General features: G+C 49.2%; 1 protein-coding gene across 1 annotated transcript in view; it reads left to right on the top strand.

The window, feature by feature from the left end:
* NCAPG2 (non-SMC condensin II complex subunit G2) overlaps window positions 1-22,944 on the top strand; it is a 1,155,695-nt gene that overhangs the window by 625,565 nt on the left and 507,186 nt on the right. The window contains exon 13 of the mRNA XM_069647980.1: window positions 12,283-12,435. Within this exon, the coding sequence (XP_069504081.1) occupies window positions 12,283-12,435 (153 nt within the window). The remainder of the gene's footprint in view (window positions 1-12,282; window positions 12,436-22,944) is intronic.

Genomic DNA, 22,944 nt, shown 5'->3' with positions numbered 1-22,944 from the left:
TCAGGAAGTTCTTTTGGAGATCTTTGCCCTTTGGGGATCCCCACAAGTGGATCTCTTCGCCACCAGTGTCAACCGGAAGTGCGAGAGATTCTGCTCGCAGGGATTTACTCCAAGAGGAGCCTTAGGGGACGCGTTCGTAGTAGAGTGGTCCTTCCCACTGCTGCACGAGTTTCCTCCAGTCCCCGTCATTCTGCAAGTGTTGAGGTTACAGAGGTTTGATTCCCGAATGATCCTCATTGCTCTGGCATGGGGCAGGAGAGCGTGGTACCCGGACCTTCTAGACATGTCCATCTGCCCTCCACGCCGTCTTCCCTACCGAGACGATCTGCTCTCACGGGAGGGGATTTGGGTTCTCCATCCAGAGGTCAAGTCTCTCAGCCTTCATGCTTGGTATGTGAAAGGTTGAGGTATAAGGATTAGGTCCTCCCTGAAGACGTGATGGAGGTGTTGCTTTCGGCCAGAAGGCCCGCAACGAAATCCCTGTAGCGTTGCCGTTGGAGAAAATTTTGTGACTGGTGCAGGGTACAGAATGTGGATCCTTTTCAATGTTCCATTCCTTTGGTTTTGTTTTTTTTTGCTTTCTTTAGCCCACAATGGCCTGCAAGTGGGTACCATTAAGGGTTACCTGGCGGCGCTGTGCATATTTAAGCGCTCGTCTGAGGAATGTTCTTATTTTAATATCCCTTTGATTTCTCAGTTTCTAAAAGGGCTAACTAATGTGTTTCCGCCGTCGCCTTTCCAGGTGCCGGGATGGGATATGAATTTGAATTTGGTCTTAAAGTTCCTAATGGGAGCTCTGTTTGAGCCCTTGCATTCTTTCCCGTTGAGACTGTTGTCAATTAAGACTGTATTTTTAGTTGCGGTTACTTCTGCACGCAGAGTGAGTTGCAGGCACTTTCCGCCAAGCCACCTTTCACGGTGTTCTATAAGGACAGGGTTGTCCTTAGGGTTCGTCCTCCTTTTCTTCCGAAGGTTGTGTCGGAATTTCATTTAAGCCAGAAGGTGATTCTTCCGACGTTTTATCCTCCTCCGCATCCTGGTAAGGAAGAGGAGAGGCTCCATAGGTTGGATTCTAGGAGAGCTTTGAGTTTCTATCTCTCACGGATGTCCCGTGTCAGAGTGGACGATCAGCTTTTTGTTGGTTATGCTGGAAGGCGTTTAGGTCGGGATGTTTCCAAGCAGACCATGTCCAGATGGATCATTTTGACTATCTCCGAGTGTTCTCGTTTAGCGGGTAAGGACCCTCCAGTAGGCTAACGGGCTCACTCTACTAGCGGTGTGGCTGCTTCCACGGCTCTATAGAGGGGCGTTCCAATTCGCAGTATTTGCGAAGCAGCCACATGGAGTTCTGGCCATACCTTTGCGAGACCCTATTCCCTGGACTCCATCCATGGGCAGGATTTAGCCTTTGGTAAGGCAGTACTATATTCAGCAATTTGCTTGGGCATTCTAAAATTCTAAATTTGTAAATTCTTTTCCCACCTCCATACGTTGGTACTGCTTTGGGAGTCTGTCATAGATGTTAGATGTGGAATACGTCGGATGACACAATCCCCTCGAAGGAAAAGTTACTTATCTTACCTGGTAACGTTCTTTCGATGGGATGTTCCTCCGACGTATTCCACATCGAAGCCTGCCCCTTTACAGAATTTCTTATACGATTGCAGCTTACGTTTCCGCAAGGCTTTCTGTAGTCATACTGGCAGAAGATTGGTGCTACCCGTTCTGGGAAATAACTACAACTGAGGCTACAGGCGCCGTGCCTCCTAGATATAACATCCGGTGACGTCGACCCTCATTGTCGCCGGACGCCTACGTTGATTTTTTTTTTTTCGAGGCAGCACAGCTGTGCTCATTACTGTCATAGATGTGGAATACGTCAGAGGAACATCCCATCGAAAGAACGTTACCAGGTAAAATAAGTAACTTGTTCTTCTCCAGCATGGGTCAGGCATTGATTAACATGCAAGCCCTCCCGCCTGCCCCTCTGCCGCTCTTCTCTTGGTCCTACTACCAATTTACGTGCTGCCAAATCTGAAGGTGGATGGCAGAGGAGGGGCTTATGTTGAGGGCAGACATTGGCTGGGGGCAGTAGGACCCAGAGCTCAGTGATTGGTTTATAGGAGAAAGACTGTTTAGAAATGAAACTGAAACTGTTTTTCTTTTACTGAGGATTCCCAGCCTGACTGGGAATATTCATGAGCATGTGAATCCATGCCAGACCCGTGCTGGAGAACAGGTAACTTCTTCCATACTTCCTGGCTGCTCAGATTCAATACTCTGTGTGGTCACACACACACACACGCACACAATACCCCCCCCCCCCCCCCCCCCCGGGGTAATCTGTACGATCTGAAACTACATGTAAAGCCTGGGCCCAGGTATTCCTGGTGGGTGAGGGCGGTCTTGCTATTCTTCGGATCTTCCCATTTTCAAACTAGACAGGGTCCCTATTACCCACAAACAAATATTACAAACATATTTTGAGAGGCTGGAGATCACCACCTTCGGAGATCTTGTACACAACAGGGACTTTATTACATGGGACACCCTGAAAACGGACGGCAGTAACTATGCTGCTCTATTTCTGCCTCACGGAGGTAATCAAATCCAAATGGCCAGGTTTCCTGCAACCCCCTGACCCGTCCTGAATACTTCAATATTTAATTACCCGATTGTCCCCTAGGAAATTGGTCTTCACCATCTACAAGATGATTATAGCACAGAAGGAAGTAAATGGTCAGAACTTTAGAATCAGGTGGCAGCTAGCACTGGAGACAGTGGTAACAGAAGAGCAGTGGAAAAACTGCTTTCATGCTTACTCGTAACCTGTCTCTGAGCAGCTGGCTCCGACTGATCCGCTTTAAATTCCTACATCAGGTCTATTATTCACCCACCCGCCTGCATCAGTTCTTCCCTGAGAGATCCCCTACCCATTGTAAAAGATGCGCCTGGGAACCAGCTGACTTCTGTCATGTGGCATGGTCCTGCCCACATATTAGGCTCTTCTGGGAAGAAATTGAGAACGCCACGTCCCAGATGTTAATGTTTCGGAGGCATTACACCCCAGAGCTTTGGCTGTTGGCAATGATTGAAGGGGGCAACCAAGCGAAAAGAAAACCATTGGGGATAGCATCCTTAACTGCTAGATTTCTAATTACCAAGACCTGGGAAAGCATAGAGCACCATGTTTTCGGAACTGGCTAAACTTTATGAATGCATGTGAAAAAAGAGAAACAGTGTACGCAACAAAGTTACCAAGCGGTAGCAGACCCCTCGACTACTGGGACCCTCTCAGACACTATATTGCCAAATTAATGCTGAACTCACCGGCTTTGGGGGGGGGGGGGAGCCCCACCACATCAGGGTTGCGCTCTTGACGAGGGTGCATAGCCCCATTTATGTGGGTAACAAACTTTGTACAATATAAAAACCAGGCGAATTGAGGAATCCTGTGTGTGGAGAAATGTGTGGGGATAAGTACTATATGTGAACCAATCTTACCGAGATCATACTCCTGCAACATTGGGTTGGACCCCGTCATGCTTTACAATGCCTAATTGCTATAACTGTAAATTGAATTTCATGTGCTGTATTTGGTTGCTTAGGGGGGCGGGGTATTACTATTTGGCAAGGTGTTATTGTTCACTGATATGCAAAACAAATAAAGAAAGTTAAAAAAAAATAAGTATACCAGGTACTATACAACCTGGGCATGAAGCGTTGAGTTGATTTCTGGGAGTCGGGGTCGGTCTGGGGTTATTGCCTCCACCAGTTTTTAAGTATTTGACAGAGAAGGAGGTTCCACCATCTCCGAAAATTATAGCTATATCTCCCAGGGTGTGCTTTCTTTTCGGAGACAAAAGAACAGCATTTTTGTTTCTCAATTCGGGTGATATTCGTGAACATTTGGTGTAATCATCAGTGTTGTACGAAAACAAAAAGTAAAAAAAATGCCATTCGGTTGGAAGGGGTGGTGGTGTGGGATCAAATGGCATGAGGCTAGAGGGGGAATGTGAAGACTTTGTGAAATTGGTGAGTTGGGTGGGGGTGGAGGCATATTCAGGTTTTTTTTGCATATTCAGGGTTTTTGTAACTGCATCACAACCGCAAATATTTTTGGGTAATTTGTAGTCCATTGTTAATATTACTGCAGTTATGGGGAAAAAGTTTTAAAATTGTTAAAAAAAATGTGATTACTAAATAAAAGTGACATTTTAGAGCTACAGTGAGGTGTGGGGTAAGCTATTGGAGCAACATGTCAAGGGGTGTAATATGGCCCTGGCCAGTGAGCACAAAGTCTGTGCTCACTCCATGGCCACCTAGTGGGTCCAAAAGAAACATATTGGGGGAGCAAGGACCAAGTGGACACTAGCCAAAGGCTGTGGCTAGTGGCCCATAAAAGAAAAACGATGGCATAACAAAACCCTTGACATTCACTGAAAGAAGCTTCGCTGGGATGCAGTTCAGTTGCGCAGATTTAACTTAACAAAACCCTTGAAATTCAGCAGATGTGTGAAGTCATGACCAGCTTAATGCGTTCCCATTGTAAAGCCCATTGCCACATACATATTATAAGAAAAGGGATTCACAATGACCTTATGGCAGACATCAACAGGAGCACACCAAATTAAGCTGATCTTGACTTCCCACAGCCACTGAAATGTAGGGGTTTTGGTGTGTTAAATCTGTGCAATTTAACTAAGGTTTTTTTCAATGAAAATATATATAATCAATTTGCAATCCGCTTCTAAGTGCTACGTTCAAGTTAGAAAGGCAGATCTTGTATAAGTGCACACTGGAATCTTGTGTAAGTGCCAGTCTTGAATTTACATGAAGCGAAGAAATGTAGCTCTATGGTTCTAAATACTTCTCTGCACTATGACAGTTCTAATTATGTTAAACCTACTGTTGAAAATTGACATAGCTAATACATTCATGGGAATTGAATATACAATGACACCAGGCACTTTACTTAATCCTAACCACCCAGGTATTCTGTATACCTCTTGCTTATCAAATGCAGTATTTAGGGGCATCAATGCCTTGTTTTAACTGCAAAAATAGACTTCTATATATGTCTGTGTTAGCCCCTCATTGGGATTGTTAGCAGTGCTCTCAACAGAGGTTGGTAGAAAAACTGCCTTTAGAAGTATGAAGAGAGAATTCATTTTTGGCGATTAAGAGCCAGTTTTTATGGTTTCTAAGCCTTTTTGCAATCCCTCCTTTTTTGGAACTTTGATTTCTCTGGCATGGATTCACAAGCTCATGAATATTCCCCGTCGTCAGGCTGGGAATCCTCGGTAAAGAAAAAATCAGTATCAGTTTCGTTTCTGATCTGTCTTTCGTAGTAGTAACCAATCACTGATCTCTGAGTCATACTGACCACAGCCAATGACTGCCCTCTACCTAAGCCCTGCCTCTGGCAGCCATCTTCAGATTTTTACCGCACGTTCAAGTGTTGGGATCCTCGTGCTATTGCTCTCGAGCATTAGTGCTTTTTTCATGTTTTTTCACAGAAAAATTTCGATTTTTTTGGTCAAAAGAGCCTCAAGCTCCACCGTCTCTTCATCCGATTAACGGGGACCCGTGTCGGATTCGTCTACGCCCCTCAAGGGTGAAGATTTCGTCGAGCCACGCTTTTGGAGGACTCCAGAAGTTTCTCAGGCCCATCTCGGACATGGCCCAGGAGAAGGGAAGCTCGACGCCCGGAAAGCTGTTCAGGGTCTGCCCTGGATGCCAGCTTCAGAATGTATTTAAGGAGGACGAACACTCCCTTTGCCTTTACTGCCTACATGAGGACAAGACGCACGTGGAGAAGGACTGTGCGTTTTGCGGCAATATGTCGGAGCGGACCATGAAGGACCGCCATCAACGTCTCGCCAACTGGCTGGAAGGAAAGAGCCCGTCAGACGAGAAGAAGTCTGAGCGGTCTTCTAAGACCTTTGAGGGCGCCCCGGCGACGGGGGTCCAACAGAAGGCCAAGCACCGCGCGTCCGCTGGCACCGGGAGCGCCGAACGGTCGGGCTCTACGGGCGCCAGGCAGGGCGCATCCTCCCCGGCGCCATCAACCACGAGCCAACGCTCTGGCTCTGGTAAGAGGAAGGCCGAGCACCCGGCGAAGCTCCTGGAGAGACCCCGGTCGAGCTCGAAGGCCCCATCGGAGGGGGAGCGAGGCGGTGACCCTCCCCCCAAGGAGAAGGCGGTGAGCGCACCTAAGGTGGTGAAAGCCTTAATCCACCCAGCCAAGGCCTCTATCGAGACAATCGCGGCAGCCCTGGCTCAGCCTGTGGAGGCTACACCAGTGGTGGCGACCTCGGGGCCCAGAGTCTCCCTGCCACCGCAGAGGGAGTCCTCTTTCATGCCCATCGACAGGACCCCCGTGAAACCTGCGACGGAGAAGAAAAAGGGGGGGCAGGAGGTTGTCGTGGATTCGGCCTCAACCTCTGAGGAGGAGCTGATCGAAGTCTTAAGCCACGGCGTTGGCGTGGAAGAAGACCAGCACGTCGGGAGGGACCCCGACGTAGGAGACGACGAGAACGTCGAGGGTGCCGACGGGGCTCCTGACAGCCCGTCGCACTCCCCTCAACCAGTGCCGCAAGACAACTCGGCGGCCATTTTGTTGGCTATTCAGTCCTTATGCTCGGAGATAAGGACAAGACTGCCGTTACCACCAACGGAGGAACCGCTCCCGACAGGGGACCCGGAGCCAGGCCCTTCTGGGAGCCCTCCCCCTAAGAGAAGGAGTATTCATCCTCCACCTCCTTTTCAGCCATCGCGCCCTGTTCAGCCCTCCTCCCCGTCCACGACACGTGGGGATGATACAGGGACTGACACGGCCGCGACGGGTACAGACAACGAGGTTTACGACGAGGATCTCCCGTCGTCACCTCCCACCCGGGCTTCCCCGCCCGACGAGATTGCATCGTTTCACTCCATGATCGCCAGGGGCATCCGAGCTTTTCCAGCTATGCCCGGAAGAGAAGAAGGAAGGTTTCCTTTATCAACGGCGCAAGGCCAAGAGGAAGACGGTCCTCGCTGTACCTCTGCTGGACGATATTTGGGATGAGGGCCTCGCCCTCCTCAAGAACCAATCCACGACGCCGGCTAGAAGGGATCGATACGAGAAGAAGTACCGGGTCCCGGACGCGGCCCCCTTGTGCCTTCGCGCACAGCCGGCCCCGGACTCGGTCGTCTCTGCCGGGGCCAGGAAGAAAGCGGGGGGGAGCGGCCTCTACGTCGACCTCTCCGCCGGACGGCGAGGGAAAGAAATTAGACACGGTGGAACGCAGAGTCATCTCGTCGGCAGCGACGTCGATTAATGCGGCCAACTCCTTGGCTATCGTAGCCCGCTACAACAGGGAGTTGTGGTACAAACTGGCCCCCCTGCTGGATTTCCTACCAGACGACATGAGGGCGGAAGCCCTAGAGATCTTGCAGGAAGGAGAGGTGGCGTCGGACCACGCCATTACGATTGCGACGGACATCGCTGACACTGGATTTCGCCAGTTGGGCAACGGCGTGTGCCTTAGGCGGCGTTGATGGCTCAAGGCTACTGACTTCCGTCAGGACGTGCAGGCCAGAGTCTTGGACATGCCGTTTGACGGAAACAACCTGTTTGGGAAAACAGCGGACGATTCCCTTCAAGCCATCAAGGCGGACACGGAGACGGCCCAGGCTCTTGGGGTTCTCCAGCAACGGCGGCCGCCCTTTCGGAGCGGCAGAGGCAAACCGGGTGCCTTCAAAGGTTCCAGCGGTGGATTTTCCACCTACCGTCAAGCGGCCCGTTTGTCGTCACAGGAAGCTTACAGGGGACGAGGCAAGTCAGGCGGACCCCGCCGTCGTCGCCAAGGAGGACAAGGCGGCAAAGCCTCGTCGAAGCAGGACTGAACCGGCCGTGGGGTCGGGCCCCCACCGAAGCACCCCGGTGGGAGGCTGGCTGGCGAGCTTCGTCAGCGTGTGGGAGTCCATCTCCACCGACCGTTGGGTGCTGGATGCCTTAGCTCAGGGTCACGTGCTCGAGTTTATAAAGAGGTGCCCGCGCGTCCCCCCTGTGGCCACGAAAGAACATCACGTCCCTCAACTTCTCTTGGAGGTAAAGGCGATGCGCAAGAAGGGCGCCATCGAACTCGTCCCAAAGAGGCTTCGGGGCTCCGGAGTTTACTCAAGATACTTCCTCGTGAAGAAGACGGGAGGATGGCGTCCCATCCTGGACCTACAACGACTGAACAAATTCATCAAGCACAGAAGTTCCGGATGGTCACCCTGCAGCACGTCCTGGGTCAAGTGGAGGAGGGCGATTTCCTGTTGTCGTTGGATTTGGAGGATGCCTACTTCCATATTCCCATCCTAAAGGGACAACGAAAGTTTCTCAGGTTCGTGGTCCAAGGGCATCACTACCAGTTCAAAGCCCTTCCCTTCGGAGTGAGGTCGGCACCTAGGGTGTTCACCAAGTGCCTCGCACCGGTGGCGGCGCAGCTGCGCCGAGAGGGATCTACGTCTACCCCTACCTGGACGACTGGCTCATCCGAGCAAAGACGAAGGAGCTCGCCGTGGAGCACACGGCAAGGACCGTCCAATTACTCACGGACCTGGGATTCTCCATAAACTACACCAAGTCCCACCTGGTGCCCGCGCAAGACGCACTGTTTCTGGGAGCGAAGCTCGACACAGTGTCGCTTCTGGCCTCTCCGTCGGAGGAAAGGACGAGGGCCATCTTGGGCAAGGTGCAGCGGATGCTGGTTGCGGACGCGGCCAGGGTGAGGTCCATCAAGCCCCTCCTCGGAATGATGTCTTCTTGCATTTATCTCATCCGCCTGTGCAGGCTCCGGATGCGCCCGTTGCAGGAGTTCCTGGACGCGCGTTGGATCCAGACGACGGGCAGCTTCGAGGAGAGGATCACACTCGACGAGAGTTTCCGATGAGGGATCCGTTGGTGGAGCGCCCGCGCGCATCTGACGGCGGGCATGGACTTCCAGACCCCCGGCCACCAGGAGACAGTGACCACGGATGCCTCCCTGGAAGGTTGGGGAGCGCACACCGAAAATCTGCACGCGAGAGGCCTTTGGCTTCCGACGGAGAAGTCCCTCCATATCAACGTCCTGGAGCTCCGTGCAGTGTTTTGGGCCCTCAGGTCCTTCCTTCCGTCCCTCAAGGGCAAGGTGGTGAGGATCTTCACCGACAACACCACCACCATGTTCTACATCAGGAAGCAGGGCGGTACCAGATCCCCAGCCCTGTCCAAGGAGGCGCAGGATCTGTGGCATTGGGCTGTCGCCCAAGGGATGTTTCTGGTGCCGTTTCATCTGGCAGGGATAAAAAACACCATCGCCGACTCGCTCAGCAGAGAGCTGCGCTCGTGCTACGAGTGGGAACTACGACAGGATCTAGTGGACCGCCTCGTCCGACAGTGGGGCACTCCCCAGATCGATCTGTTCGCGACGGCGACGAACTCCAAGTGCCGGAGGTTCGCCGGCAGGTTTCCCCAGCCGAGGAGCATGGGCGATGCTTTCTCGCTCCCCTGGGAGGGCCTGTTTCTATACGCGTTCCCTCCATTGTCATTGCTCATCCGGCTCATCAACCAGCTCAAGAGGTCACGGTGCAGGATGACCCTCGTCGCACCTGCGTGGCCGAGGCAGATATGGTTCCCGGACCTTCTGGACTTGTCAGCGTCCCCGTCAATCAAGCTGCCAGTGGACGGGGGATCTTCTCTCCAGGGAAGGAGGCGCCATCCTCCATCACAACCCGAAGTCGCTGAACTTGCAGGCCTGGCTCCTGCAGCGTTAGAGTTTGGAGGGTACGACATACCGGCCGACTGCAGAGAGGTTCTTGCAAAGGCCAGGGCGTCCTCAACTCTTAAATGCTATGGACACAAATGGAAGAGGTTCTCTGTCTGGTGCCGCGCACAGAAGATTAACCCTCTACGGATTACGGCTCCCCAGGTACTACCGTACCTTCTGACGCTGGCCAAGGCTGGACTGGCGCACGCGTCTATCAAGATTCATCTTGCTGCGATCTCCCGATACACCAGAACCACAGGGCGGACGTCTTTGTGGTCTCGTCTGGTGAAAGAATTCATGAAGGGACTGTTCAGATCGTTCCCACCGGTGAAGGCTCCGGCCCCGGCCCCGGCGTGGGAGCTCAACGTGGTGCTGACCAAGCTCATGGGACCTCCGTTCGAGCCTCTGCACTCGGCTCCGTTGAAGTTCTTGTTGTGGAAAACAGCGTTTCTTGTGGCCATCACCTCCGCACGAAGAGTGGGAGAGATCCAGGCCCTTTCCTGCAAGCCCCCGTACTTGACTTTTCACGACACAAGGGTAGTGCTCAGGACGCACCCCTCCTTCATGCCCAAGGTGCCGTCGGACTTCCACCTCAACGAAACCTTGGTGTTGCCTGTTTTCTTCCCGTCGCCTTTGTCGCCGGCCGAAAGGACTTTGCACTCGCTGGATGTGGCTAGAGCGCTTAAGTTCTACGTGGACCGCACGAAGTGTTTTTGGAAGACGTCACAACTTTTTGCGAACTTTGGACCTGTCAATCAGGGGAAGGCTCTCTCAAAGGCCTCCATTTCCAGATGGCTCTCCGGCTGTATCATGTACTGTCATCGGTTGGCAAACCGACCGCTGCCTGGCCGTCCGAGAGCCCATTCCACCAGAGCGATCGCAGCTACCACGGCGTTCCTATCTGGTGTGCCCTTGCTGGACATCTGCAGGGCTGCTACGTGGAGGTCGACGCACAACTTCACGAAATTCTACTGCGTCGATCGGGATTCCAGGGAGGAGTCCAGGGTCGGCCAAGCAGTGCTGCGCAACCTGTTCGCCTAAGGTGAGCCTGGTGAGGAGGTAAGAATTGCTTAATGTTGAGTTTGATGTAATGCTTAATGTTGAGCCTTTGCCACCTCCCGTGGTTGTGCATGTGTGTACTGCTATGTATTCTTTATTCATGAGCATGTGAATCCATGCCAGACCGCAGGCTGGAGAAGGAACAAGTTACTTACCTGTAACTGTTGTTCTCCGGCATGGGTCTGGCATGGATTCACATGCGAACCCTCCCGCCTACCCCTCTGCGTCTCTTCACTTGGTCATACTGCCACTTCACGTGCTACCAAATCTGAAGATGGCTGCCAGAGGCGGGGCTTAGGTAGAGGGCAGTCATTGGCTGGGGTCAGTATGACGCAGAGATCAGTGATTGGTTACTACTACGAAAGACAGATCAGAAACGAAACTGATACTGATTTTTTCTTTACCGAGGATTCCCAGCCTGACGACGGGGAATATTCATGAGCATGTGAATCCATGCCAGACCCATGCCGGAGAACAACAGTTACAGGTAAGTAACTTGTTCCTTATTTTGGTGGCTAGAGGGACGCCTAATGAAGCCCCATGCCATTGCAACGCTTTTTCTTGTTTAACTTTTTCGAGTTTATCTTGGTTCGCCTAAAAGGCTCACAGGAGTTCTTCCCAAGCACCCCATTTCTGCTCTAGGTTGATTCTATCACCCTACACTGATTTTAAGGAGTAGGCTGTTGTACTAAATTGTGGCTTCACCAAGATTCAAGCCGTTTTACTGTATTGGTAGCTCACTTCCTTTTTGTTATCAGTTGGTGGTACCTAAACACTTTTTTACTCTTGCTCCTGGCCATTTTGTATTTCAGGGCTTGCTTTGTTATAGGGAACCTCAAGATAGGGTAAAGGTTGCTGTTCTACACACGTGGGCTCTTCATGAGCCCACATGGCAGCCTCCATGTTGGTTTAGATAAGTGTGAATCTATGGGCTCTGCCTTTCACAACCTTTGGGGGTGGCCTGGGCTGAGTGGAAGTTCTTGGGGCCAACCATAATTGTTGGCCACCCTAACAACTTTCTCCGTAGCTCTTTTGATTGGGGGGATGCTTTGACCATCCCCTATGAGTACTGGCACTTAATGTTTGTCTTAGACGCTGCCCCCTCTCTTGTCACTGGATCTTGAAAGGAGCAGGTTTACTTAGTTGATATTTGTCTGTTTTCCTGCTGTACTGTTAGCAGTCTAGGTCGATCTTATAGAGTTGTCCTTCTGACTTCTTCAGTGTTGCCACAGAATTGCCTTCTGTGGCAGGCAGTATTTCCACTAGGTATTTGTGCCTTTGTTCTGGCAGCTGCCATCACCTTGAAGGATGGTGGGACACTGACAAAATGACTATTCCTTTGCAGAAGTACAGGAATAAAAAATACCTTATCATTTTGCTCCTTTCTATTTGTTCTCTTCTCATTGCAACTCCTCATTAATGTTTTCGTTGATTTCTCTTGCAGTGCCTGCCCATACTTTTGGACAACAAACTAAGCCACCCTTTCCTCGAGCAACTCCTCCCATCCTTGAAATATAATCTCCACGACAATTCTGAGAAAGTACGTGTGGCATTTGTTGATCTGCTGCTGAAAATTAAAGCTGTTGGGGCTGCTAAGGTAAGCATCATGGGGATGTACTAATTTTGACTTTTATTTTATACTCTTTTATATTGCAGGTTTTCTCATGATTCTTGTGCTGTATTTCTATTAATTACAAGTTCAGGGTTTAGTTGACAAACTTTTCTTGGACCTGTTTCTTTCTAGTGGACTTTATTCCATCACTCATCTGTTTTGAGTCCTCACTTGAAATAAAGAAACGGGGGGCGTGGCCAGCCGAGGACGCCGTAGGATGCCTCCTCGTTGAGCTCCCGGTCCCAATCCCTTCTCGAACCCCTAATACCCTTAAAATAAAATATGCGAGCCACCAGAACCCACGGATCGACGTCGGAGATCGAGAAGAGCAGTTGTATCGGAGCGGAACACATTTAAACCGCTGCTAAAGAGGATATTTGAACTTTCTGATGCGGGCACCGCACGCAACAAAGATGGCGGATGGAAAGGAGTCTCAGCGCCGACAGACCTGCAATCACCTAGCATTCTGGATATAACCAACGGACCACACCGATCGACCTGATGGCTTTGCAGAGGCACCAACGACAGCAATGCGCCCCATGAAAAGGCAAAAGAATCGAAATACGAAGCCGCGTATCCATTGACAGTGGGTCCCCCCCCCCCCCCCCCCCCCCCCCACCTGAAGCTTCGAGACTTGCAGGAATACAACGCTGGCGCGGCAGAGAGGGATCGCAGAACTCTACACACTTGGCAGCCCCGAAATGCACTGAAGGTGAGGAGGAGCGGGAGGATCTGCTGAATAGCCCGGCACGCGGGGGTTCGTTAACACGCGTCCAGTCCAGTGACTCCGATACGGACCTTCGGGGGGGAGAGGAGGAGCTGCGTTAGCCCCGGATGCAGAGGCCCATGAAAGGAGGCATGCTCCAATACCCCCATGCTGGTTTTAATTCCATGAAAAGAAGGCACCCCTAAGAAAAGTATTGCCACAGTGAGTAGGAATCCCCTCCAGGCCCACCACGCAACACTCATCACCATGTGGCCTGCTGGAGTACACTGGGGGCAGGGTGGAAGGGGGCTCACAAAGCTCCACAATGGAACCTAGTGACTGGAACGTACCCCCTGCAATATAGAAGGTGAGAAGTGGAACGCTGGATCAGACCGGCATAGCAACACTCCGCGGTCGGATCACTGTGGGCTGCCAAACCTTGCTTCGGAGAGGATCAGCGGGGAGGGAGGAGGTGCCGTGATAAGACTCCAGAAGCTGCTGAAGCACACCATACAAGACCACGGCTGGAACCGCGGCGCTTCCCCCCCACTCCTCCCACCCTTTCTGGGGACTAACAGTAAAACTGGGGAAACGCGCCTGATCAGGAGTGCAATACTCCAGCTGGAGAGGGTCCCGGACACCTAAGAACACGGGAAGCCCAGGCATAAAAGCCGGTTCGTATCACTGAGGACCCCACTGGGTGCCCATTCCGGTCCTGATAGCAAGTAAAGAAAGCAAGGAAGATTCTGGTAAGCGCAGGCAGAGAGCCATGGAGCTGATCGAGACGGCTCCTCTAACGAAATAGCACCTCAAGACACCCCTGATGGGGAAGCGACGGAGGTAAAGACAAGGGACCTGCTGTTTTGACTCCGCGCTGAGACGAATCACCTCCGTGATACAGATAACGATGTCCAAACAAACCACGAAATCCAAAGGACAAGGGTCCGGTGACATCAAAACGATGCTTCAAACATCGGATGCACAAAAACGCAACCAGGTACAAGCATTAGCTCAGGTGTATCACCCAACTGCAGAGGGACCCGAAATTTTGGAAGAACCACCTATCAGGAAATCGGATCTCTTAGAAATGCTGCTGGAACTTAAGAAAGATATCAAGGAGAGCGCAAGTGGCCTGGCTAAATCTATTTCGGACCTCAACAAGGGAGTCCTGGCAGCAGAAAAAGAGGATCGACGAGGTCGAAACAGTGCTAACGGAGCAGGGTCATGAACACGACATCCTGGCGCATAAGGTACAGGAACTGGAGCAGCAAATGGAGCAAGTATAAAACAGACAGGAAGATGCTGAAAACAGGTCCAGACGTAATAATATCCGTATTCGCGGAATTCCGAAGACGGTGGCGGACTCAGACCTGAACCTTTTGAATGTGGAGGTGAACAAAGAAATCATGTTGGACCGGACACACAGAACCTACTCCACATATCAAGTTAATAAAAACCTGATCCCAGATGTTCTGACCCGGGTCCACTTATATCAACTGAAGGTAGACATAATGCAAGCCGCCTGCCAAAAAGAGCCTATTATCTTCCGCTCTGCATCGCTCCAACTGTTCCAAGGTCTATCCCAAGCTACGCTGGCCCGAAGGAAGAAACTGAGAGTGGTCACTGATTGGCTGAGAACTAGAAAGGTGCGATATAGATGGGGCCACCCATCATGCCTCCGTTTTGAGTGGAAAGGCCAGAGATTCTCAGTCGCCAAAGAAGAAGAAATGGCGGAAATCATGCAAGGCAACGAAGGAGACGACCCCACAGACTGGGAAGGTTCCCTATCTCAAGATGACGAACCGGCGGGGAGTCATCCAAGAGACCAATGGAAACCAGGGCGACCCCGAGCACGGAGACGCAACAAAGAGGCACAACCAACAGGACATGCATGAGAGGCCACGCAGATTCTAATTGCGAGAGACTTGCTGAGGGCACCCCAGAAGGGACAGGAAATGAAGAAACGGGCGCCTATGCCCGTAGAGAAATCACAGGTCAACATGAACAAAGAACAGCTGATACGCGTGCCATCAGACGGCGAAACAGGGTAAAAGAAAAGGGGAGGGGGGAGAGAAAGGGAAATGGGTCAACGGACCCCACATGTCCCGGGGGATAGTTCACCCGGTGATATACCACATTGGTAACATGTTCATACTCCAAGTTGGAAGTTCTAATCCAATAGTTAAGGGGGAGGGGGGAAGTTTTATGTTAACTGTTTCAGGTAGAGGGGCACAATACATATACAAGATGTTCTACAACATACATGAGTTGGATCATAATGAAGGGATTAAATGGCTGAAAATGAGGTAATGGCGAACTTAAATTTTATCTCGCTGAATGTTCAGAGGGTGAACTCTCCGGTCAAGCGGAAATCTATATTGAACAGATTGAGGGACATGCAAGCCTCAGTGGTTTGGTTACAAGAGACACATTTACTCTCGAATGATGAATGGAGGCAGAAGCACAGAACCTTCCCGATGCAATACCTAGCCTCCAGTGTGTCTAAGAAAAGGGGAGTGGGGATCTTATTGGCAAAGGGTGTTAACTTCGAAAAGCGTTTTGTCAAAAAAGATCCAGAAGGCCGATACCTGATGCTGGGAGGGAAACTATGCAGACAATTGATCACACTGATCACAGTCTATGCTCCCAATGTTAAACAGGACGATTTTTTGCTGAAGCTAATCCCTAAAATAGCACAGTGGGGTATCGGGAAGATCATCGTAGGTGGTGACTTTAATGGGGTCATGGACTCGGCCATGGATAAAACCCTTCCAGCTACTCCCCATGACCACTCATTTAGGCAGGCATTCACAACATTTTAAAGGGAATTACAGCTGTTAGAAACATGGCGTTTTTTTAAACCACATGACAAAACTTATACTCAATATTCTGCTGTGCATAAAGGTTACTCCCCTATTGATATGGTACTCATCCCCGACACATTGGTCCCACAAGTCATAGACCTAGACATTGGAATACGATGCCTCTCAGACCACGCCCCGGTTATCTTGAAAATAGAACTAGACCACCCACAACAACAACCCCGCAAACCCTGGCGTTTGAATGAAATAATATTAAAAGACCTTGTTGTCCGGGAGGGTATAGAACAAACTTTAAGAAACTACTTTCAAGAAAACATAACCCCCGGGATGAACTGGGCAACCATCTGGGATGCAAGCAAGGCAGTGATACGGGGGAGTTTATAGCACAAGCTTCAAACTATACCAAAACACGGGCGAGAGTACAAAGTAACATGGAGGCTAACATACGAGTGGCGGAGGAAGAATATCAAAAAAAGGGCTCACAGAGGGCATGGCGGGAACTTAAAAAAGTTAGAGCAATTTTAGAAACCCACTTAACAGATGATGCAACACGCCTGCTGATACAGACAAAACAGTCCTACTATATTCATGGGGGTAAAGCCAATAGGTTCCTCGCCGCCAAACTGAGACACCAGAAACTCCGGAATCGGATCACCCAGCTACGTAAGGGAAACCGATACATAATCAGGGGAGAGAAGGGAATAGAAGAAGAAATGTTTTTGTTCCACTCTACTAACATGGGGAAAGATGACCTTGATGAGGCAGCACAAGTAGCCTTTTTAAATCAGATAGATTTACCACAAATTAATGAAGCAGATAGACAACAGCTGGAAGCCCCAATAACAGAGGCGGAGGAAGCAATAAGGGCATTAAAAAGTCAAAAAGCCCCGGGGCCGGATGGATTTAGCAATAAGGATTACAAAACATTTCGGCACATACTGGTAGGCCCCCTGACGCATTTATTTAATTCCATTAGGGACAAAGGACAAATATCCCGGGACACGAGCCTAGGAACTACGATATTATTGCTGAAACCAGACAGGGACCCAGCTGAATGTACAAGCTACCGCCCGATCTCTCTATTAAACGGGGACGCAAAGATTTACTCCATGATAATAGCGAGAACATTGGCAGTGATTCTCCCAGAGATAATACATTCAGATAAGGCTGGGTTTGTGATGGGGCGCCACACATATGACAATATACCGAGGGCTATTGACACGATTGACTGGGGGCGGAGGTGAGGCCAAAAATGTTCAGTAGCAGCTCTGGACGCATCCAGGGCCTTCGATAGTTTACACTGGGGATTTCTCCGACTAACCCTAGAAAAATTCGGTTGTGGGCCGATCTTCACCCGCATGGTCATGGTGAACTTTATACACCCTTCCACCAAGCTCATGATCAATGGTAAATTCACAAAAGACATCATTCAGAAGGGCACGAAACAGGGGTGTCCATTGTCACCCCTGATATTTGCCATGGCCATGGAGCCGTTTGCACGTAGAGTCCGGGAACACCCAGGGATTCAAGGAGTGGAGGTGGGCAATGTAGGGCAACAGAAGATAGCACTATATGCAGATGATATTCTTCTCTTCCTAAGAGACACCGGAAATTCCCTGCCAGCAGCCATACGACTATTGGAGGAGTTCGAACAGGTTTAAGGCTTCCATATTAATTATCATAAATCTAAAGCTCTTAATATCACGGAAGAGATGAACCGCATTCCGGAATGGGAAAAATCATATCCGCTAAAATGGGAACGTAAATCGGTAAAATACTTGGGGATACAACTAACCTCCTGTTATGATAGATTATATGGTGCTAACATCCCGAATCTTCTCAAATCCCTAACTAACGATCTAAAACGGTGGGAAATGCAGGAATTGTCCTGGATGGCGCGTATTACGGCGGTCAAGATGACCCTACTTCCAAAATTTTTATATGTGATGTGATGGAAGCCCTCCCGATAAAGATCCCTGGTCCAGCTATCCAAACACTACAAAGAGACGTGATGTCCTTTATCTGGGGGGGAAAGAGGCCAAGAATACCAAGACAGGTGCTCTTCAGACCACAAATATCCAGGGGACTGGGGGTTCCGGAGCTCCGCCGTTACCTATGGGCGCCACAAATAGCTCCGATGTTACAATGGACAGCTGGAGAGAACCGCAATCAATGGGCTACAATAGAAAGAACGGCGACCAAGACTCCCCTAGGGAATCTCGGCTTTCTTGCCACACGTCACAGGGGTAAACAGGGTCCACTTTTGGAATCAACAAAGACCACTTTATGGTACTGGGACAGAGTGCTACGACACAAGAAAATTAAAATAGGAGAAGGCCCTCTGGCCCCGATCGCTTATAATCCAGACTTTACCCCAGGAATGCAAGCTAACTTCTAGACACATTGGGGAGGCAGAGAGGGCAACATAAACCTACAAGACCTATATGCAGAAGGGACACCCCTAACCTTTGAAGATTACAAGTCCAAATTCCTCTTACCGGAAAGGGAACGATATCACTATTGTCAGCTCAGGCACTGGGTTTCCAACGCTAAAGTAAAAGAAAGGGCAACCAGAAACCCGACAGGCATGGAATTAACAATACAAGGTCAACCAGAAAAGGGCATAACTAGATTATATCGCCTGACAGGAGAGGCTAACCCCGAAAACAAACTTACATACATGCAAAAGTGGGAGGCAGATCTGGGCAAACCAATCTCCGAGGAGACCTGGAGTCACATTTGGCATAGAGCAGCTAAAGGATCCAAATGCACCTCCATAAAGGAGGCAGCATATAAACTCTGCCTTCGATGGTACATGACACCTGCACGCATGCATGCAATCAACCCGGAATATCCCGCAGCCTGCTGGAGAAAATGCAGACAGTCCGGGGACCTCGTACACATGTGGTGGTCCTGCCCAGTGGCAGCGACCTATTGGAAGGAGATTCTAAGCCATATCAAAGATGTCACCGGGGTAGAACTGCCTCAAGATCCATTGGTGATTTTGCTGGGGGAAGAAGTGGAGGGGAGTTACGCGAACTCGGGGCCTACACAGCCACCCTTATAACCCACATGTTGAGCGCGGCCAGAATAACACTTGCACAGGCATGGAAGACAAAAGAAGGCCCAATAACAGCCATGTGGTGGGTTAGACTATGGGGGGTGATGGCCATGGAGAAAGTGACGGCACTGGCCCAAGGCTCCTATACCAAATACTTAAACACCTGGCTGCCACTTCACAAGTTCATGGATGACAAGGAGCAGATGTTCTTTAAACCAAGGCTGCTCCGAGCGATATCTATCATCTGAAAACCCTGTTTCTAAATCACGGAAACTGAACTTTAGACTACATATGATTCACTCTGTTGCACTTACGAACTGGAATGTTGAACCTTCTACCTTTAGGTTGGGATAGGTTGGGGGGAAAAAAAAAGGGGGGAGGTGGGAGTTCAGGGGTTGTTACTCTATTTACATGGGCGACACAGCCATATGTATTCACACTGAATCCCCGGATAGGGGCTGTACTGAGTTTTTCTAATGGGTTCATGGCTGTGAAGCCTTGAAAATTAAATAAAGTTGGTAAAAAAATAAAAATAAACATGCCAGTCAAGTGAAAGTATCCTGTGCCTACACTACTCGTCTGATTAGGCAAATAAAAGCTTTATCTGAATCAAACATTCCCTCCCTTGTAGTGCCCTAGTCGACTCCAAACTTGACTAGGTAACAGCCTTTTGGCAAGCACGTCTAAGTCCAACATGAACTTGCTTCAGTTGCTCAGAATAACGCAATACGTGCTATTAGTGCCCTCTGTAGAATGAAGCACGTGACTGAGGCTTGCATGTCCCTGCACTGGGTTCCAATCAAACACTGCATCACATAAAATGTTCTGCTCCTCACCCATAAATGTCTTAATGATAAACCGCCAGTCTATCTTAAGGATCTGATTAAGCTTTCTTTTTCCGTTCGTTCACTTTACATCCAACTGTATTAATAATCTTGAGCCTCCTAGATAGAAGCTAGAGGGCTTTGGCGGCATTAGCTTTGACGCCATTGCCCCACGCTTATGGAATCGCCTTCCCATTTCTCTCCGTCTCTGTGCTGAACTATCCTGTTTTAAAAGATCTCGTAAAACGTTTCCTTTCAACTCGGATGACTAGTCCAATTTACTTTTTCTGATGTCTCTGGTTCTGATTCGTTTTCTTCCCTTTCTGACTTTCTGCGCACTGAGGCCTACGGGTGAGTTTCGCCCTATACAAGTTATTTAACAATAACATCTTTTCTCCTCTCATGGCTTCAGATTCGTGTCCGATTTGGTAAACTTGACATTGCTGAAGTGTTATTCACTTTTGCTTATCCCATAGATAAGACAGGGTGGGGTGGGGTGTCTGGGTTTACCATTTTTTCATTTATTTTGTCAAGATTAGTGTTTTCCAGCTTTGAATGCCTTTTTTCTGATTCTAGGTTTACCCTGTTCACTGCCCTTAGGTATATAAATAAACCACATTTTCCATAGTTAAAGCTTTGAAGCGCAGATGGGATAATCTGCTCTTATTTGGTTGTATTGAGCAACACATTCTTTTAGCTCCCTGTGCTATAAATCGCAGCTTGTGGAGTTTCACATCTTCCCTCTGTAAAATGTTGCTTCTCACTGCCTCTCAAATGTGAGGATTCAAGTGCTCTAGGTTTTTAGCACCTCTCAGGCTGAAGTGCTACTCACAATTCTCATCATCTCTCTGGTTAAAGTGTTTCTCTGGGTTCTCAGCACCCCTCAGGTTCGTGTTTCCTCTGGATCTCAGCCTCTCTCGAGGTCCAGTGGTGCAGCTGCCAGCAAGCTGCTTCAAACTTTCTCTATCCCAAACTTGATAGCGCTTGCCTTTTTTTTTATATTAGACAGGCCCCCTCCTTGCTTAGTTAGAATCCTAGGATAGGTCACCTTTTTTTCTCTTGCCACTCTATGAAAGGGTTGGATACTAATAACTGTATGCGTCCTTTATTTATTTGTCACTTATATAGCACCTATATACCTAACAAGTGGTTCAAAGCGCTCCCAACACAGGGAGGATGAGTAGTTAAACAAAATGGATATTCTTAATAGGCATTGAAACATTCAGAATCGGCAAGTGCTGTGCATTTAGAGGTAAACCTTGAACAAGGAGGCTTGAAAACTGTTTACAACATATGATATAATTATTTGACATGCCTTACGGTAGTTTCAATAATGCAAGAGCTATACTTAAAGGAGAGAAGGGAGGGTAGGGTATGAAGAACAGAGCCATGAGACAAATGTACGTGCCTGACAGTGTTTCTGATAGTGAAAAGTTCACAAGACAGGTCGAAGCGGAGGGGAGGAGGGGGGCAGGGAGAGGTACACTAGACACACAACGAAGCGGCTGCAGATGTAAAGTCACATTCTTCTTCAGTGATGGCAGTTGTAGTGTAACCAGAAGTAGTATAACCATCCACCACCTTATTTCTCTTATAGATGTGTTATGATGGATTTTTAAAATCAACCATCTGAGTAGGTTCTGAGAGGCCACTCTATTTTAGTGAACAAGGAAAGGACACTGGGGTCCAGTCAAATTTGATTAAGGTTGGTAGCTGAGCTGTAATACCTGGACCTGGGAGTTTGTGGAGGTGGTCTAGTTATGCAATGAGACACACAGAACACTCCAATAATTCAGTTTAGGCAGAAGATGTACAAAATTATCAAATTATTTATTAGGCCTTTCGATACATTCTAAGCAATGAAAACTAGGTAAGAATTATAATACTGCTTCCATATATATATATACATTTACTGTTTGGGGGTTCTGATAGCAGAATACCACTTTACGATGAATAACAGTTAAATAAATTGTTAGTGATCCTGTAAGCAACTGTATATGGAAAAGAAAGAGAACAAATTGAAAATAGGAACCAGTTGGAAACTGCTAAGCAAATTATTGGAAAACCGAACACCCAAAACCCTTCCTAGTTTCAGGTCCCTAGCTTTTGATCAGTCCTTCCTTCCTTCCTTGCTTGGAGATGGGGCCTAGTGCCCTAAGGCACCGGTTACGCATGTATCCCTTTGCAGGGAGTCAAAAGGTCATACTATGTGATTCACAAACAAGAGTTGGCAAAGCCAATGGTTGCAGGAACGTTTTCCTGAAGAGGAAAATCAAGGTAAGTAAAGTTCTTGAAATACTGTTTCCAAATGCCACTGCTCGAAGGGTTTCTATGTGATCACTGCGCCGCCCATAATGTCGACTTTGAAAATGACTTGCATTATGGCGCAGCGCAGTGATCACATAGATCACTTTGCTCTGCATCCTCAACCCGTCTTCCCTTCCCCTCCCTACTTACCTTTCAGCAGCACACAACTCGTCTCTGTCCCTGTGGCTCCAAACTGGCGCTGCAGGGTCAGTTAAAAAAAAAAAACAATACTTTATCGTCCGCCGCTTTCCATTTAAAGGATAGCGGGGGGCACCCATGTAACCCCTTACTCCCATTACACCCGTCAAAGGGAATGGGGCACGCCCCTACAGCCCCGCTCTCCTCATTTGATGTAATGGGATTCTTTTTTGAATTTTTTTTTTATTTTTGCTTAGATCCCGTTTTTGCCCTGTAGCAAAATTCTGACTGCAACTTCAGTCGGAATTTTGGTACGGGCAAAAGCGCAGTATTGTACAGGTCGGACTTTTAGAGTCAACATTTTTGTACGATAACCTTCAGGGATAGAGCAGGGGGGATCCTTTACCAGACCTCCACGGATCACAGCCAGGCAAGGGGAGAGGCACGGTTAGGACTTTACACCCTTTCAACCCTATAGCTGGAAGTGATTGAGGGGCAAGTGCAAGAATAGGTAGGCAAACTCATTCCCCCCACCTGTGATTTTCCCAGAAACCACTTCAGAGGTTCTGGAATCTGCTGACTCCACTTCTAGGCTTTTTCTGGGTGATGGAGATCCATGTGCTGTTGGTGTAGAGG

This window comes from Ambystoma mexicanum, chromosome 2q (genome assembly GCF_040938575.1).
Source record: "Ambystoma mexicanum isolate Mex_15411 chromosome 2q, UKY_AmexF1_1, whole genome shotgun sequence".
NCBI classification, from domain to species: Eukaryota; Metazoa; Chordata; class Amphibia; order Caudata; family Ambystomatidae; genus Ambystoma; species Ambystoma mexicanum.
This window is presented reverse-complemented; position numbering and strand designations above follow the sequence as displayed.